This window comes from Lonchura striata, chromosome 3 (assembly GCF_050655825.1).
Source record: "Lonchura striata isolate lonStrDom1 chromosome 3, ASM5065582v1, whole genome shotgun sequence".
Lineage (NCBI taxonomy): Eukaryota > Metazoa > Chordata > Aves > Passeriformes > Estrildidae > Lonchura > Lonchura striata.
The window spans coordinates 1,473,535-1,491,244 of record NC_140705.1 but is presented as its reverse complement, the minus strand read 5'-3'; the positions used below and the strand labels follow the sequence as shown (position 1 = coordinate 1,491,244).

General features: G+C 52.5%; 1 protein-coding gene across 2 annotated transcripts; it reads right to left on the bottom strand.

Annotated features, from left to right (window-relative positions):
• Positions 1–244: 244 nt before the first annotated feature.
• On the bottom strand, positions 245–17,710 carry ESCO2 (establishment of sister chromatid cohesion N-acetyltransferase 2). Of its 2 annotated transcripts, none has more exons than XM_085574256.1 (11): positions 16,358–17,710; positions 14,994–15,035; positions 12,233–13,784; positions 11,630–11,696; positions 11,084–11,135; positions 9,569–9,659; positions 8,718–8,843; positions 7,321–7,410; positions 5,456–5,686; positions 4,341–4,552; positions 245–2,461 (listed from the first exon to the last, which is right to left on the bottom strand). In XM_085574256.1, exons 1-11 carry the CDS (start codon positions 16,453–16,455, stop codon positions 1,450–1,452), a joined length of 3,573 nt encoding a protein of 1,190 aa, XP_085430382.1. In that variant the 5' UTR covers positions 16,456–17,710; the 3' UTR covers positions 245–1,449. The 2 variants fall into 2 exon arrangements, with proteins under 2 accessions (XP_085430382.1, XP_085430383.1); XM_085574257.1 differs by having other exon boundaries at positions 14,994–15,032.

The following is a 17,710-nucleotide window of genomic DNA, read 5'->3' as shown; positions in this document are numbered from 1 at the left end:
ATATCCCCCCAAAAATTGGAATACTTCCATAAAAGTTTGGAATATCCAAAAAAAAACCCCAAAATATTCCCTTAAAACCTTGGAATATCCAAAAATACCACAAAATATTCCCATACAACCTTGGAATATTCTCAAAACCTTGGAATATCTAAAAAACTATTGAAATATTCCCATAAAACCTTGGAATCTCCTCAAACCCTTGGAATATTTCTGTAGATCCCTGAAATAAAAGACAGCCTTGGAATATTGTCAGAAATTTATGGAATATCTTCATAAAACCTCGGGATATCGACAGAAATTTATGGAACGTCATCAGAAAACCTTGGAATATTTCCATAAAACCTTGGAACAGCATCACAAAACCTTGGAATATTGACACATTTATGGAATATCTTCACAAAACCTTGGAATATTGACACATTTATGGAATATCTTCACAAAACCTTGGAATATCAACAGAAACTTCTGGAATATCACCGTAAAACCTCGGGATATTCCCACAACCCCCCGGAATTCCCAGGGAATGGGAAAAGGGAATTCCCATGAACGAAACCCTGACCCCAATTAACCAAAATCCCAAAGAAATCACCCGGGAATTCTGAGGGATCCCGGCAGAATTCCAGGATTTCCTGGTGGAATTCCAGGATTCCCCAGCAGAATTTCAGGATTTCCAGTGAAATTCCAGGATTTCCAGTGGAATTCAGGAACTGGGAAGGGAGGGAGGAGGAGGGAGGGGCTCCCAGGGAGATTCCCAAAGGAAGAATTCTCGGGGAGAATTCCCAAGGAAATAATTCCCAAGAGAATGCGGGATTCCAGAGGGAAAGGAAGGGAAAGATTCCCAAAAAGAGGAAGGGAATGAGGAATTCCCAAAAAAAGGAAGGGAATGAGGAATTCCCAAGGGAGCTCAGCATTCCCAAGGGAGCTCAGGATTCCAGGAAAGGAAGAATTCCCAAGGGAAGGGATCCAGGGAAGGATTCCCAAGAAAAGGGGAATGAGGAATTCCCAAGGGAAAGATGCCGAAGGGAATGAAGGATTGGGAAGGGAATTGGGGAAGGGATTCCCACGGGAAGAGAAGAGAGATTCCCAAAGAAAGGAAGGGAATGAGGGAATCCCGAGGGAATGAGGGATCCCAGAGGGAAAGGGGAATTCCTGTGGGAATGAGGAATTCCCGAGGGAAGGGATCCAGGGATTCCCAAACCAAGGGGAATGAGGAATTCCCGAAGGAAGGGATCCCGGAATTCCCAAGGGAAGGGATCCCGGGATTCCCAAGGGAAGGGATCCCGGGATTCCCAAGGCAACGAGGGATTTCGTTGGGATCCAGGCCAGGATTCCCAGGGAATGAGGAATTCCCAAGGGAAGGGATCCCAGATTCCCGTGGCAGCTCCAACTCCCTCGGGATCTCAGCCGGATCCCCGGGATCCATCCCGGCTTTTCCGGCCCCTCGGGAACTCAGGCCGGGCCCAAGGACCCCGATCCCGATGATCCCAAGGATCCCAAGGATCCCAATCCCGACGATCCCAATCCCGATCCCGCTGATGTCAGCCCCGATCCCGCTGCTGATCCCGCTGTGGATCCCAGAGGTGCTGTCGGAGCCGATCCCGGTGCGGATCCCAGAGCAGATCCCACAGCGGATCCTGGAGTCGATCCCGGTGATCCCAGTGTGGATCCTGGAGCTGATCCTGGCGATCCTGGGCTGGATCCCAGACTGGATCCTGGTGGTCCCGGAGCGGATCCCAGAGCTGAACCCAGAGTGGATCCTGGTGCGGATCCTGGAGTGGATTCCTGTGGTCTCGGTGTGGATCCTGGAGCAGCTCCCAGAGCAGATCCCACAGCGGATCCCGCTGACCTCAGCGCAGATCCTGGAGCAGATCCCATGGTGGATCCCGTGGCGGCTCCCGTAGCAGCTCCCAATGATCCTGGAGCAGATCCCGGAGCGGATCCTGTAGCGGTTCCTGATGATCCCGTGGCAGATCGCATAGCAGATCCCGATGATCCCGTAGCAGATCCCGTAGCAGATCCCGTGGCAGATCCCGGAGCAGATGCTGTAGCGGTTCCCGATGATCCCGTGGCAGATCCCGATGATCCCGGAGCGGATCCCGATGATCCCGGTGCGGATCCCGATGATCCCGTGGCAGATCCCGATGATCCCGGTGCGGATCCCGATGATCCCGGAGCAGATCCCGGTGCGGATCCCGTGGCGGATCCCGATGATCCCGGTGTGGATCCCGATGATCCCGGAGCAGATCCCGGAGCGGATCCCGATGATCCCGGAGCGGATCCCGATGATCCCGGAGCGGATCCCGGTGCGGCTCCCGGAGCGGCGGCGCCGGGCGGGAGCGGCCGGTAGACGAGGAAGTCGGGGCGGGCGCAGCAGCGCTCGGCGAAGCCGCGCCCGTCGGCCGTGGGCTCCGAGAACGCCAGATCCCGGCAGCTCAGCACCGAGCCGAACAGGAACGTGCGCCTGGAAACCGGAAAGGGATCGGGAAACAGCCGGAAAACAGCCGGAAAACAACAGGAAAAACGGCCGGGAAACAGCCGGGAAACAATGGGGAAACAACAGGGAAACAACGGAGAAACAACAGGGAAACAGCACCGAGGCAAACAGGAACGTGCACCTGGAAACCGGAAAGGGATCGGGAAACAGCCGGAAAACAGCCGGAAAAACGGCAGGAAACAACGGGGAAACAGCCAGAAAACAGCCGGAAAACAACAGGGAAACAACAGGGAAACAACAGGGAAACAGCACCGAGCCAAACAGGAACATGCGCCTGGAAACCGGAAAGGGGTCGGAAAACAGCCGGAAAAACAGCCGGAAAAACAGCCGGAAAACAGCCGGGAAACAACGGGAAAACAACAGGGAAACAACGGGGAAACAATGGGGAAACAGCACCGAGCTGAACAGGAACGTGCGCCTGGAAACCGGAAAGGCATGGGAAACAGCCGGAAAACAGCCGGAAAAACAGCCGGAAAACAGCCGGAAAACAACAGGGAAACAGCACCGAGCCGAACAGGAACGTGCGCCTGGAAACGGGAAAGGGGTCGGAAAACAGCCGGAAAACAGCCGGAAAACAGCCGGAAAAACAGGAAAACAACCGGGAAACAACGGGGAAACAGCGGGAAAACAACAGGGAAACAGCACCGAGGCAAACAGGAACGTGCACCTGGAAACGGGAAAGGGGTCGGGAAACAGCCGGAAAACAGCTGGAAAACAGCCGGAAAAACAGCGGGAAAAACAGCCGGAAAACAACGGGGAAACAATGGGGAAACAGCACCAAGGCAAACAGGAACGTGTGCCTGGAAACGGCCAGAAAGAGATGGGAAAACAGCTGGAAAAATGGGAAAAACGGCAGGAAAACAACGGGAAAAACAATGGGGAAACAGCACCGAGCCGAACAGGAACGTGCGCCTGCCAACGGCGGGACAGAGATGGGAAAAGGGCCGGGAAAACGGGAAAAACGGCCGGAAAACAACAGGAAAAATGGCCAGAAAACAGCGGGGAAACAGTGGGAACAACAGCGGGGAAATGGGAAAAAAATGGGAAATGGGAAATGAGAAACAGTGGGAAAAAACAGATGGAAAACAGCAGGAAAACAATGGGAAACACAGTGGAGAAAACAGCAGGGAAACAGTGGGAAAAAGAGTGGGAAAAACAGCAGGGAAAATACCAGGGAAAAGAGTGGGAAAACCATGGGGAAAACAGCAGGAAAAACAGAGGAAAGCACTGGAGAAAACATCGGGAAAATGGGAAAACTCGCGGGGAAAACAGCAGAAAACAATGGGAAAAACAATGGGAAAAACAATGGGAAAAACAGCGGGAAACAATGGGAAAAACAATGGGAAAAACAACGGGGAAAACAGCGGGAAACAATGGGAAAAACAATGGGAAAAACAACGGGGAAAACAGCGGGAAACAATGGGAAAAACAATGGGAAAAACAACGGGGAAAACAACGGGAAACAATGGGAAAAACAATGGGAAAAACAACGGGGAAAACAGCGGGAAACAATGGGAAAAACAATGGGAAAAACAACGGGGAAAACAGCGGGAAACAATGGGAAAAACAATGGGAAAAACAACGGGGAAAACAGCGGGAAACAATGGGAAAAACAATGGGAAAAACAACGGGGAAAACAACGGGGAAAACAACGGGGAAAAACTGGCGATGCTGGCTCCCCGTTCCCATTCCCAATCCTGTTATTCCCAATGTTTATTCCCAGATTTCCCACCTGAGCGCCTCCAGCATGCGGCGGGCGATGCCGGTTCCCATTCCCAATCCCATTCCCGTTATTCCCGAGGTTATTCCCGAGGTTATTCCCGAGGTTTATTCCCGGATTTCCCACCTGAGCGCCTCCAGCATCCTGCGGGCGATGCCGCGGCGCCGCTGCGCCCGCAGCACCCAGACGCGGCTGATCCCGCACACGGCCGGCTCCGGCCGCTCCGAGCAGCGCCAGGCGCGCAGCGAATCCCGGGAATCCCGGGAATTCCGGGAATCAGCACCCTCCCGGGAATGCCGGGGGTCCCGGGGATCCGGCTCCGGCAGCACCCGGTACGCCTGCGGGAACGGGCGTGGAAAAGTGGGAATGGGAATTGGGAATGTGGGAATGGGAAACTGGGAATAGGAATTGGGAAACTGGGAATGGGAACTGGGAATGGGAGTTGAGAATAGGAATTGGGAATGAGGACCGGGAATGGGGAATGGGAAAGTGGGAACTGGGAAGGGGGACTGGGAATTAGGATGGAAAATTGGGAATGGGATGGGAATTGGGAATGGGAAACTGGGAATGGGAAACTGGGAATGGGAAACTGGGAATGGAAACTGGGAATGGGAATGGGGAATGGGGATGGAAAACTGGGAATGGGAATTGGGAATGTGGGAATGGGAACTGGGAATGGAAACTGGGAATGGGAATTGGGAATGTGGGAATGGGAACTGGGAATGGAAACTGGGAATGGGAATTGGGAATGTGGGAATGGGAACTGGGAATGGGAATGTGGGAATGGGAAACTGGGAATGGGAATGGGGACTGGGAATGGGAAACTGGGAATGGGAATGGGGACTGGGAATGGGAAACTGGGAATGGGAATGGGGACTGGGAATGGGAAACTGGGAATGGGAATGGGGACTGGGAATGGGAAACTGGGAATGGGAATGGGGACTGGGAATGGGAATGTGGGAATTGGGAACTGGGAATGGTGTCGGGAAAGCGGGAATTGGGAATGGGGATGAATCAATCCCTGACCAATCAATCAATCCGCAATCCCCAATGAATCAATCCCCAACCCATCAAGCAATCCCCAATCAATCAATCCCCAATCCACCCATCAATCCCAAACTGATCCCAAATCAATCAATCCCCAATCAATCAATCCCCAATCCATCCATCAATCCCCGATCAATCAATCAATCCCCAATCAATAACCAATCAATGGATCAATGGATGGATGGATCCCTGACCTGCCGGATGCCGTGGGCCGCCAGGCAGCCGAGCACGCAGCCCCCGGGGCTGACAAACAGGTACACGTGGGGGCGCTCCCGGGAAAGCCGGGAATGCTGCCCGGGAATCCGGGAATGCTGCCCAGGAATCCGGGAATGATCCCGGGAATGATCCCGGCAATGGTCCCGGGAAAGCCGGGACTGCTCCGGGAATCCCAGCTCGGCATCCACCACGGACAGAACCTCCTCGGCCTGCGGGAAACGGGGAGAGAGGGACAGAGAGGGGCGGGAATTCCCGGGAAATGGGGCGGGAATTCCTGGGAAAATGGGGTGGGAATTCCTGGGAAAATGAGGTGGGAATTCCCGGGAAAATGGGGTGGGAATTCCCGGGAAAATGAGGTGGGAATTCCCGGGGAAATGGGGCGGGAATTCCTGGGAAAATGAGGTGGGAATTCCCGGGAAATGGGGCGGGAATTCCTGGGAAAATGGGGTGGGAATTCCCGGGAAATGGGGTGGGAATTCCTGGGAAAATGGGGCGGGAATTCCCGGGAAACGGGCGGGAATTCCCGGGAAACGGGCGGGAATTCCCGGGAAACGGGCGGGAATTCCTGGGAAATGGGCAGGAATTCCCGGGAAAGAGGTGGGAATTCCAGGGAAACGGGCAGGAATTCCCAGGAATAGGGCGGGAATTCCGGGGAAATGGGTGGGAATTCCTGGGAAACGGGTGGGAATTCCGGGGAAATGGGCAGGAATTCCTGAAAAATAGGGTGGGAATTCCCAGGGAAAAATGGGCTGGGAATTCTTGGGAAATGGGGTGGGAATTCCTGAAAAATGGGATGGGAATTCTTGGGAAACGAGGTGGGAATTCCCAGGAAATGGGGTGGGACTTCTGGGGAAAATGGGAAGGGAATTCCTGGGAAAAGGAGACGGGAATACCAGGAAAAATGGGGTGGAAATTCCGAGAAAAATGGGGAGGGAATTCCCAAGGAATGGGGTGGGAATTCCCAGGGGAAAATGGGGAGGGAATTCCCAAGGAATGGGGTGGGAATTCCCAGGAAATGGGGATGGAAACTCCTGGGAAAATGGGGTGGGAATTCCTGGGGAAATGGGGATTTGATCCCAAGAAAAGCTGGGCTGGGTTTGCACAGGGAATCGGGATTTTGGGATTGGGCTGGGAATCAGGGATGGGATCCTGCTGGATTTGGGATTTGGGATCGGGCCCCGCTGGGACTTGGGATCAGACCCCACTGGGACTTGGGATTTTGGGATTTGGGATTTTGGGATTTGGGATCGGGCCCCGCAGGGATTTTGGGATTTGGGATTTTGGGATTTGGGATTTTGGGATTTGGGGTTTTGGGATTTGGGATTTTGGGATTTGGGATTTTGGGATTTGGGATTTTGGGATTTGGGATTTGGGATTTTGGGATTTTGGGATTTTTGAGATTTGGGATTTGGGATTTGGGATTTTGGGATTTGGGATTTTAGGATTTGGGATTTTGGGATTTTGGGATTTGGGATTTGGGATCGGGCCCCACGGGGATTTTGGGATTTGGGATTTTGGGATTTGGGATTTTGGGATTTGGGATTTTAGGATTTGGGATTTTGGGATTTTGGGATTTGGGATTTGGGATCGGGCCCCACGGGGATTTTGGGATTTGGGATTTTGGGATTTGGGATCGGGCCCCGCGGGGATTTTGGGATTTGGGATTTTGGGATTTGGGATTTTGGGATTTGGGATTTTGGGATTTGGGATTTGGGATTTTGGGATTTGGGATTTTGGGATTTGGGATTTGGGATTTTGGGATTTGGGATTTTGGGATTTGGGATTTTGGGATTTGGGATTTTGGGATTTGGGATTTGGGATTTTGGGATTTGGGACGGGGTACCTTCCGTTGGGCGTATTTGGGGTCGTCGGGCAGGATCAGGAGGATTTTCCCATCCCAGAATTCCGCCACCACGCGCTCCTGCTTCCAGCCCTGCCGGAGCCGGGATCAGCGCCGGGATCAGGCAGGGAGCCACCCGCGCCCGGGATTCCCGCGCCCGGAATTCCCATTCCCGGGATTCCCATTCCCGGAATTCCCATTCCCGGAATTCCCATTCCCGGGATTCCCGTGCCCGGAATTCCCATTCCCGGAATTCTCTCCCGTTCCCATTCCCAGAATTCCCTCCTGTGCCCGGAATTCCCTCCTGTTTCCGTTCCCAGAATTCCCATTCCCTGATTTCCCTCCCATGCCCGGAATTCCCTTCTGTTCCCATTCCTGGAATTCCCATTCCTGGAATTCCCTCCCGTTCCCATTCCCGTTCCCATAATTCCCTCCCGTTCCCATTCCCGGAATTCCCTCTCATTCCCACATTCCCATTCCCGGAATTCCCTCCTGTTCCCATTCCCAGAATTCCCTCCCATTCCCCCATTCCCATTATTGCCTCCCGTTCCCATTCCCCATTCTCCCATTCCCACTCCCATTCCCCTTGAATTCCCAGAATTCCCTCCCATTCCCAGAATTCCCGTTCCCATTCCCAGAATTCCCTCCCATTCCCAGAATTCCCTCTTGTTCCCATTCCCAGAATTCCCTCTCGTTCCCATTCCCATTCCCAGAATTCCCTCTCGTTCCCATTCTCCCATTCCCTCCCGCCGTTCCCAGACCTCCCGGAACTCCGGGAATTCCCACAGCTCCCGCCAGCCTGTTATTCCCATCATTCCCAGAACTCCGGGAATTCCCGGAATTCCCACCATCCCATTATTCCTGTGTCACTCCTGTGTGTCATTCCCGTGTCATTCCTGTGCTATTCCCATGTCATTCCCATTATTCCCGTGTCATTCCCGTGTCATTCCCGTGTCACTCCTGTGTCATTCCCATGTCACTCCCATGTAATTCCCATTATTCCCGTGTCATTCCCGTGTCATTCCCGTGTCACTCCTGTGTCATTCCCATGTCACTCCCATGTAATTCCCATTATTCCCGAGTCATTCCCGTTATCCCCGTGTCATTCCCATGTCATTCCTGTGCTATTCCCATGTCATTCCCATTATTCCTGTGTCATTCCCGTGTCATTCCTGTGCTATTCCCGTGTCACTCCTGTGTCATTCCCGTGTCATTCCCATGTCACTCCCATGTAATTCCCATTATTCCCATGTCATTCTTGTTATTCCCGTGTCCCTCCCGTGTCACTCCCAGAGTTCCCGTGTCATTCCCATTATCCCTGTGTCACTCCTGTGTCATTCCCGTGTCACTCCCGTGTCCCTGGCGTGTCCCTGGCGTGTTCCCGGCGTGTCGGTGCTCACGGGGTGTGTCAGGGCGCTCCGCAGGCTCCGGTGGTGCCGCAGGTGCTGCAGCCGATCCTCGGGAGCGGCAGCGGAGAAAAGCATTCCACAGGATCCGCAGGAACCCACGGCCCGCTGCCCCGCGTCCTGGGAAACGGGAATTCTGGGAATTCCGGGAATTCTGGGAATTCCGGGAATGGCAGCAGCATTCCACAGGATCCGCAGGAACCCACGGCCCGCTGCCCCGCGTCCTGGAAAAAATCCGGGAATTCTGGGAATTCTGGGAATGGCAGCAGCATTCCACAGGATCCGCAGGAACCCACGGCCCGCTGCCCCGCGTCCTGGGAAAAACGGGAATTCTGGGAATTCCGGGAATTCCGGGAATTCTGGGAATTCTGGGAATGGCAGCAGCACCCCACATGAGCCGCACTGCCCACGCCCTGGAAAATTGGGAATTCTGGGAATTCCCAAATTCTGGGAATTCCAGGAACAAGCACCGGGAAGCGAAAAGCAGATTTCCCATCCCAGTGAAGGTTCCCAAGGAATTCCCAGATTTCCTGAATTCCCATCCCAGGGAATTCCCAAATTCCCAGATTTCCCAAATTCCCACAGAACATTCCCAGGGAATTCCCAGATTCCCAGATTTCCCAAAGTCCCACAGAACATTCCCAGGGAATTCCCAGATTCCCATCCCGGGAAACATTCCCAAATTCCCGGATTTCTCCTGCCACGGAATTCCCGAATTCCCAGGGAGGTTTCCCAGGGAATTCCTGGATTTCCCTCCCATGGAAGGATCCAGAATTCCCGAATTCCCCTCCCAGGGCGCTCCCAGGCTCCCCAATTCCCGGGAAGTTCCGGAATTCCGGACTCACGATGATCAGCTGCTCCTCCCCCGCGCATTCCCGGGATTTCCGGGAGCCTTTTCCAGAGGGGCCCGAGGGCGGCGCCAGCGGCTCCAGGGGCCTGGAAAAACGGGAAAAGCAGGGAAAAATGGGAAAAATGGGGAAAATCCAGGGAAAAATGGGAAAATCAGGGAAAAGTGGGAAAAAAAAATGGGAAAAATGGGGAAAATCGAGGGAAAAATGGGAAAAAATGGGAAAAAGAATGGGAAAAATGGGGAAAATCGAGGGAAAAATGGGAAAATCAGGAAAAAGTGGGAAAATCGGGGAAAAGTGGGGAAAAACTGGGAAAATTGAGGAAAAAATAGGGAAAAACTGGGAAAATCGAGGGGAAAAATGGGAAAAATGGGAAAATCAAGGAAAAATGGGAAAATCAGGGAAAAGTGGAAAAATCAGGGAAAAATAGGGAAAAACTGGGAAAATCGAGGGAAAAATGGGAAAATCAGGGAAAAATGGGGAAAAATCCAGGGAAATCAGAGGAAAAAAACTGGGAAAAATGGAAAAAAAACCCTGGGAGTAAATTGGGGAAAATCAGGAAAAATTGGGGAAAATAACTGGGAAAAATGAGGAAATTGGGGGAAAAGCTGGGAAAAATGGGAAAAATTTGGGAAAATGGGGAAATTGAGGAAAAATGGGGAATAATCAGGAGAAATGCGGAAAATGGGGAAAAATTGGGGAAAATTGGGAAAATTGGGTGGAAAATGAGGAAAAATGAGAAAAAACTGGAAAAATGGCGGGAAATGGGAAAATGAGAAAAGTGAGAAAAAAATGGGAAAAATCAGGGAAAAAAGGTGAAAAGTCAAGGAAAATTGGGGAAAATCAGGGAAAATTGGGAAAAGTGGGAAAAAGGGAAAAAACAGGGAAAATGTGGGAAAAATGGGGAGAAATGGGGGGGAAATTGGGAAAAAGTGGGGGAAAATTCAGAGAAATTGGGAAAAAATTGGGAAAAATGTGGGAAAAATCCAGGGGAAATTGGGGGGAATGGAAAAAAAATGGGGAAAAATTGGGGAAAAAAGGGAAAATTGGGAAAAAATAGGGAAAAATGGGGAAATGGGGAAATGGGGAAAGAGGAAAAAACTTGGGAAAATCAGGGAAAATGGGAAAAAATTGGGAAAAGGTTGGGAATAAAGGGGGGAAATGGGGAAAATTAGTGAAAAATTGGGGGAAAATAGAGAAAAGTGGGAAAAATGCAGAAACCCGGGGGAAAATGTGGAAAACTGGGGGGAAATAAGGAAAAATTGGGGGAAATTGGAAGAAAATGGGGAAAATGGGAAGAAACGGAAACATTGGGAATGAGTGGGGAAAAAATGGGGAAAAATAGGAAAAAAAACGGGAAAATTGGGGAAAAGGTGGGAAAAATTAAGGGGAAAACTTGGGGAAAATCAAGGAAAATGGGGAAAAGGGGAAAAACGGGGGAAAATTGGGGAAATGTGGGGAAAAATGGGAAAAATTTGGGAAAATTTGGGAAGGGCAGGAAGGGGCTCTGACCTCCTCTTGCTGGGCAGGAAAATCGGGAAGAGCCCGGCCGGGCACCGAGAGCCTGGAAAAAAAACGGAAAAATGGGGAAAATCTGGGAAAATTGGGAAAAATCCAGGAAAAATTGGGAAAAAAAATGGGAAAATCTGCAGAAAATGGGGAAAATTGGGAAAAAAAATAGGGGAAACCCAAGAAAAACCTGGGAAAATCCTGGAGAAATCTGAGAAGAAACTGGGAAAAAATGTGGGAAAATCCAGGAAAAAAATCAAGAAAATCTGGGAAAATCTGGGAAAACACTGGAAAATCCCAGGAAAATCTTGGAAAATTCAGGAAAACCCTGGGAAAATCTGGAAAAATTCAGCACAAATACCGAGAAAATCTGGAAAAAAGTGTGAAAATCCAGGAAAATCCTGGGGAAAAAAACAGGAAAATCGGGAATAATCCAGGAGAAAGCCTGGAAAACCCAGGAAATCTGGGAAAAATGTGGGAAAATCCAGGAAAAAAAATCAAGAAAATCTGGGAAAATCCCAGGAAATTCCCGAGGTTTTCCCGACTCACCCGAGTCCTGTGCTGGGGCCGGGGAATTCCGGGAATTCCGGGAATCGTCGACACTTCCAGAGGAGTCCTGGGGAAAAAAGAGGGAAATTTGGGGAATTCTGGGATTTGGGAACGGAAGAAAATCCCGGATCCGGCCCGGAATTCCGGGATCTGGAGGGGATTTTATGGAATTTGGGGAGGGAAAAGGAAAAATTCCCAAAAATTCCCAGCAATCCCCTGAAATTCCCAAGGAAATTCCACTAAATCTCCCAAAATTCCATCCAGGATTCCCAAAAATTCCCAGAAATTCCCAAGGAAGTTCCCCAAAATCCCTCAAAATTCCTGGGAATTCCCTGAAATTCCCAGAAAATCCTAAAAATTTCCAAGGAAATTCCCAAAAATTCCCCAAAAATCCCAAACGTTCCCAAGAAAATTCCCAGAAATTTCTGTGAAATCCCCCAGAATGCCCAAAAATTCCCAGAAATTTCCCTGAGATTCCCCAAAATTCCTAAAAACTCCCAAAGAAATTCCCAAAAATTCCCAGAAATCCCCAAAATTCCCAAGAAAATTCCCAGAAATCCCCAGGAAATTCCCAGAAAATCCCCGGAATGGGCTCTGCCTCACCTGGCTCCCTGGGACGTTCCGGTTTTCCGGTTCCGCTTTCCCGGGAATTTCCCGTTCCCGGTTTTCCTTGTCGCTTCCCGGCTCTCCCGGGGGCCGTTCCCGGGATTTTCCGGGATTTTTCCGGGAATTCCCGCGGCTCCGGAAGAAGGCGGCGCCCAGGGGCAGCCGAGGCCGCGGCCGCGCCCCCGACAGCAGCACCCGGCGCCCGGAATTCCCGGAATTCCCAACGTTCCCGGAATTCCCAACGTTCCCGGAATTCCCGGAATTCCCAACCCCAGCATCCCCAGTGCCAGGAATTTGGGAATTCTCACTCTCGGAATTCTGGGAATTCCCAATCCCGGGATTCAGGCAATTCTCAATCTTCTCCGGCCTGGAATTCCCAGAATTCCCGGAAATCTGGGAATTCTCAGCGCGGGAATTCTCAACATTGGAAATTTGGGAATGCTCTATGTTGGATTTCACCCGGCCAGAATTTCGGGAATTCTCAGTGGTGGAAATCCGGGAATTGCCGCTCTCAGAATTCCCAGTAGTGCCAGAAATTTGGGAATTCTCAATCCTGGAGTTCTGGAATTTCTCAGCCTTGGAAATCTGGGAATTTTCACTAATCCTGGAAATCTGGGAATTCTCCAACCCGGAATTCTGGGATTTCTCAAGCCCAGAAATCCGGGAATTCCCAGCGTTGGAAATTCGGGAATTCTCGATCTTGGCATTCCCAATCCCAGAAATCTGGGAATTCCCAAAACCAGAAATCCGGGAATTCTTCATCCCGGAATTCCAGGACTTCCCCATCACAGAAATCCGGGAATTCTGAAGCCTGGAATTCCGGGAATTCCCGCCGTTCCCTTTGCCTTTGGAGCTGCCCTTCCTGCTGGAATTCCCAGATTTCCCCTTGGAATTCCCAAATTTGCTGCCGGAATTCCCGGATTTCGCACCGGAATTCCCGGAATTCCGGGATTTTCCCGGGCTCCCCCCCTGCCCGAGCTGCTCCCGGAGCCGTTTGCGCTCCAGGGGGTCCCAGGAATTCCGGCTCCCGTAAAACTGAGCCACGGAAAGGTGGGAACGCGCCGGGATTCCTGGAATTCCCGAATCGCCCGACGGAATTCCCGGATTTCTTGAAGCAATTCCTGAATTTCCAGCCAGGATCCCTGCATTGCCCACTGAAGTTCCCAAATTTCCAACCGAAATTCCTGAATTTCCCGTTGGGATTCCTGAACTTCCAGCCAGAATTCCCAAATTTACTTCTGAAATTCCAGAACTTCCCACCGGAATTCCTGAATTTCCTGTTGCAATTCCCGGATTTCCTGTTGGAATTCCCGGATTTCCCACCGGAATTCCTGAATTTCCCGTCGCAATTCCCGGATTTCCCGTCGGAATTCCCGGATTTCCGGCGGGGATCTGCAGCCTCCGGGCCGGCGTCGCTCTCTGCCGGATTTCCCGCTCAGGGCTGGGGGAATTCTGGGAATTCTTTTGGGAATTTTGGGAATTCCGGGCCGGGCTTTCTGGAGCCGCTCGGAGCCGTTTGGGCGGGGGGGTCCGGAATTCCCAGCGGGAGCTGAAGGAAAAACGGGAATGAGGGAGGGGGAGGGGCGGGAATCCCCAAATCCCGAAATTCCCAAATTCAGGAAATTCCCAAATCCCAGAATCCCTGGAATTCCCAAATCCAGGAATTCCTGAATCCTAAAATTCCCAAATCCCAGGATTCCCAAATACAGGATTTCCCAAATCCCCAAATCCCGGAATCCCTGGAATTCCCAAAACCCAAAATTCCCAAATTCAGGAATTCCCAAATCCCAGAATCCCTGGAATTCCCAAAACCCAAAATTCCCAAAACTAGGAATTTCTGAATCCCAAAATTCCCACATCCAGAGATTCCCAAATCCAGAAATTCCCAAATCCAGGGATTTGTGATTCCCGGAATTCCCAAAATCCAGGAATTCCCAAATCCCAGAATCCCCAAATCCCCAAATCCCAAGGTTTGGCATTTTTGGGGGAATTTCAGGATTTTTGGGGATTTTTAGGATCAGGGGATGTTTGGGATTTGGGGACTTCTGGAATTTGGGGAATTTTGGGGGGATTGGGGATGTTTGGAGGATTTTTGGGATTTGGGGTTTTGGGGGGATTTAGGAGATTTTGGGGGTTTAGGGGATTTTCGGGGGTTTTTGGGGGGATTTTTTGGGGGGTTTTGGATTTAAGGGATTTTTGGGATTTTTAGGGTTTGGGATTTTGGGTTTTTGGGACTTGGGGGATTTTTGGGGCATTTTGGGGATTTAGGGGGGATTTTGGGGTTTGGGATTTTGGGGATTTAGGGATTTTTGGGTTTAGGGATTTGGGGGGTTTTTTGGGATTTGGGGAATTTTTGGGGTTTGGTGTTTGGGGGATTTTTGGGGGGTTTTGGGGCGGGTTTGGGGGGATTTTGGGGGATATTTGGGATCTGGGGGGTTTGGGAGGATATTTGGGGGGATTTTTGGGATTTGGGGGGATATTTGGGGGATTTTGGGGGTCTGGGGGATTTGGGAGGATATTTGGGGGATTTTGGGGGGGATTTTTGGGATTTGGGGAATATTTGGGGGATATTTGGGGGATATTTGGGGGATTTTTGGGATTGGGGTTTTTTGGGGGGATTTTTGGGATTTGGGGGATTTGGAGGGATACTTGGGGGATATTTGGGGGATTTGTGGGGATTTTGGAGGATATTTGGGGGATATTTGGGATTGGGGGTTTTTTGGGGGTTTTTTGGGGGATTTTTGGGGTCCAGGCTCACCCGGGCGGGTCCCGGCTCCGTTTCCCGGCGGTTCCGGAGCTGCTGCGGATCCGGGAGAGGCTGAGCTGGGCCCGAATTCCGGGACCCCAAACCCCAAATTCCCAAAATCCCCAAATTCCCAAAACACCAACCTCCCAAACCCCCAAAATCCCAAACCTCAAATACCAAAATCCCCAGATTGCCAACCCCGTAATTCCCAAAAATCCCAAACCCCAAATCCCCCCAAATCCCCCCAAAATCCCCAATCCCCAAAATCACAAACCCCAAATCCCAAAACCCCCAATCCCAAAAATCCCAAATCCCCCCAAAACCTCAAATCCCCAAATTCCCAAACCCCAAAATCCCAAACACCCAAACTGCCAATAAACCCAAAATCCCATACCCCAAATCCCAAACTCCAAACCCCCAAATCCCCAAAAATCCCAAACCCCAAATCCCCCCAAAATCCCCAATCCCCAAAAATCCCAAACCCCAAATCCCCCCAAAATCCCCAATCCCCAAAATCCCAAATGCCCCCAAAACCACAAACCCCAAAATCCCCACTCCAACACCCAAACTGCCAATAAACCCAAAATCCCAAACCCCAAATCCCAAACTCCAAACTCCCAAAAATCCCAAACCCCCAAAAATCCCAAACCCCAAACCCCCAAAAATCCCAAACCCCCAAAAATCCCAAACCCCAAACCCCAAATCCCAAACCCCCAAACCCCAAACCCCCAAAAATCCCAAACCCCAAATCCCTGGCCGGGGGTCCCAGTTCCCCCAGAGCAAATCCCAAACTCCCAAAAATCCCTGAGAGCCCCCAGAGATCCCTGAGAGATCCCCCAGAGCCCCAGGGAACCCCCAGAGATCCCCCAGAGCCCCAGGGATCCCCCAGATCCTTCAGAGATCCCCCAGAGCCCCAGAGATCCCCCAGATCCTTCAGAGATCCCTGAGAGATCCCTGAGAGCCCCAAATCCCCGCCCGCAGCTCCCCCAGAGCTCCTTGACCCTCCCCACAGCCCCTCAGAGCCCCTCAGAGCTCCCAGAGCTTCCCTGGAGCTCCCTCAGAGCTCCCTCAGATCCCCCTCACATCCCCCTCACATCCCCCTCACAGCTCCCATCTCATCTCCCTCCCAGCTCCATGAAAGCTGCGTGAAAGTTCCCTCAGAGTCCCCAGGGCTCCATCGGAGCCTCTCCACAGCCCCTCAGAGCTTCTCACAGCCACCTCAGAGCCCCAAATCCCCGCCCGCAGCTCCCCCAGAGCCTCCTCAGAGCTCCCTCGGAGTCTCCTCCTCAGAGCCCCTCAGAGTCCCCCCGGAGCTCCCCCCTCGCCCCCTCGCAGCCCCTCGTCTCCCCCAGCCCCGCTCGGAGCCGCTCCCTCACCTCAGCGCCGCCTCCGCCATTGCCGCTTCCCGCCTTCGGCCGCGCGCCTCCGAACCGCCCGCCCTGCGCTGCCATTGGCGGAGCGCCACGTCAATCATCGCCGCTCGCTCGCCATTGGTTGAACAGCGCGCGGCTCCTCGTTGCACCCGCCCCCAATGCGTTGCAGCCAATCGGAGAGCGCGGCTCGCCGCGCGGGTTGGCCATGGGACTGCAACTCCCAGCGTGCCGTGCGAGCGCAGAGCGGCGCTTCCGGGCTGTGCGCCGCGCGGGGGCTGATGGGAGTTGTAGTCGCGGGCGCGGGAGGCTCTGAGGGACGGGAGGGGGATGAACGAGGGGCTAATTAAGGTTCTGCTGTTAATTAGTTAGGGCAGCGGGGAGCGGCTGCGGGCGGGGCTCCCTTCCCCCGGCCCGCCCTGAGCAACCCCCAATGGCCAGACTGGGAAAAACGGGAAAAAACGGGGGAAAACCGGGGAAAAACCGGCAAAGCACGGGAAAAAACCCAGGGGAAAAAAACCCAGGGGAAAAAACCCAGGGAAAAGGCGGCTCTGAGCGGATCTTGGACATTTTATCCATCAAAAGCGCAGTAAAATCTCATTTTATTGATTTCAGTGCTCTGCCATGGACCAGCTGGGAGCGTTCGGCTCAATTCGGCCCCAAATCGTTCAAGTTCCCCCGTTTGGGGCTAAAAAGAGGAAAAACGGGGAAGAGGAAGAAGGGAGAGGGGAGAGGAAAGGGAAAGGGGTGAAAAAAGGGAAAAGATGAGAGAAAAGGAAGGGAAAAGGGGGAAGGGAAGGGAAAAAGGGGGGAAAGCGGAGAGGAAAAGGAAAGGGAAAAGGGGAGGCAGAGAAGGGAGGAGGAGAAAAGGCAAAGGGAGAAAAAAAAAGAAAGAAAAATTAAAGAACAGAAAGCAACGTTCCCCCCGCGCAGCGCGCATGCGCGGTTCCCTGTGCAGCACTCAGCACGGCCGCTCTGCGCATGCGCGCTGGGATCCCCGTACGCTGTCATGGCTGCCCTCTCACATACGCAGTTCTGTTTCCTGTGCAGTGTCATGGCCGCTGTGCGCAGGCGCACTGAGATTGCCGTACGCTGTCATGGCCGCCTTCACGCTCCACAGTTCCGTTTTCCGTACAGCGTCATGGCGGCTCTGCGCATGCGTAGTGGGAGTTCCGTACAACGTCATGGCCGCCCTCACATACTACAGCTGTGTTTTCCGTACAGCGTCACGGCGGCTCTGCGCATGCGCAGTGCCGGTTCCGTAGAGCGTCATGGCGGCTCTGCGCATGCGCCCTGGGCGTTCCGTACATCGTCATGGCCGCCCGCACGCGCAGCTCCCTCGCCCCGCCGCTCTGCGCA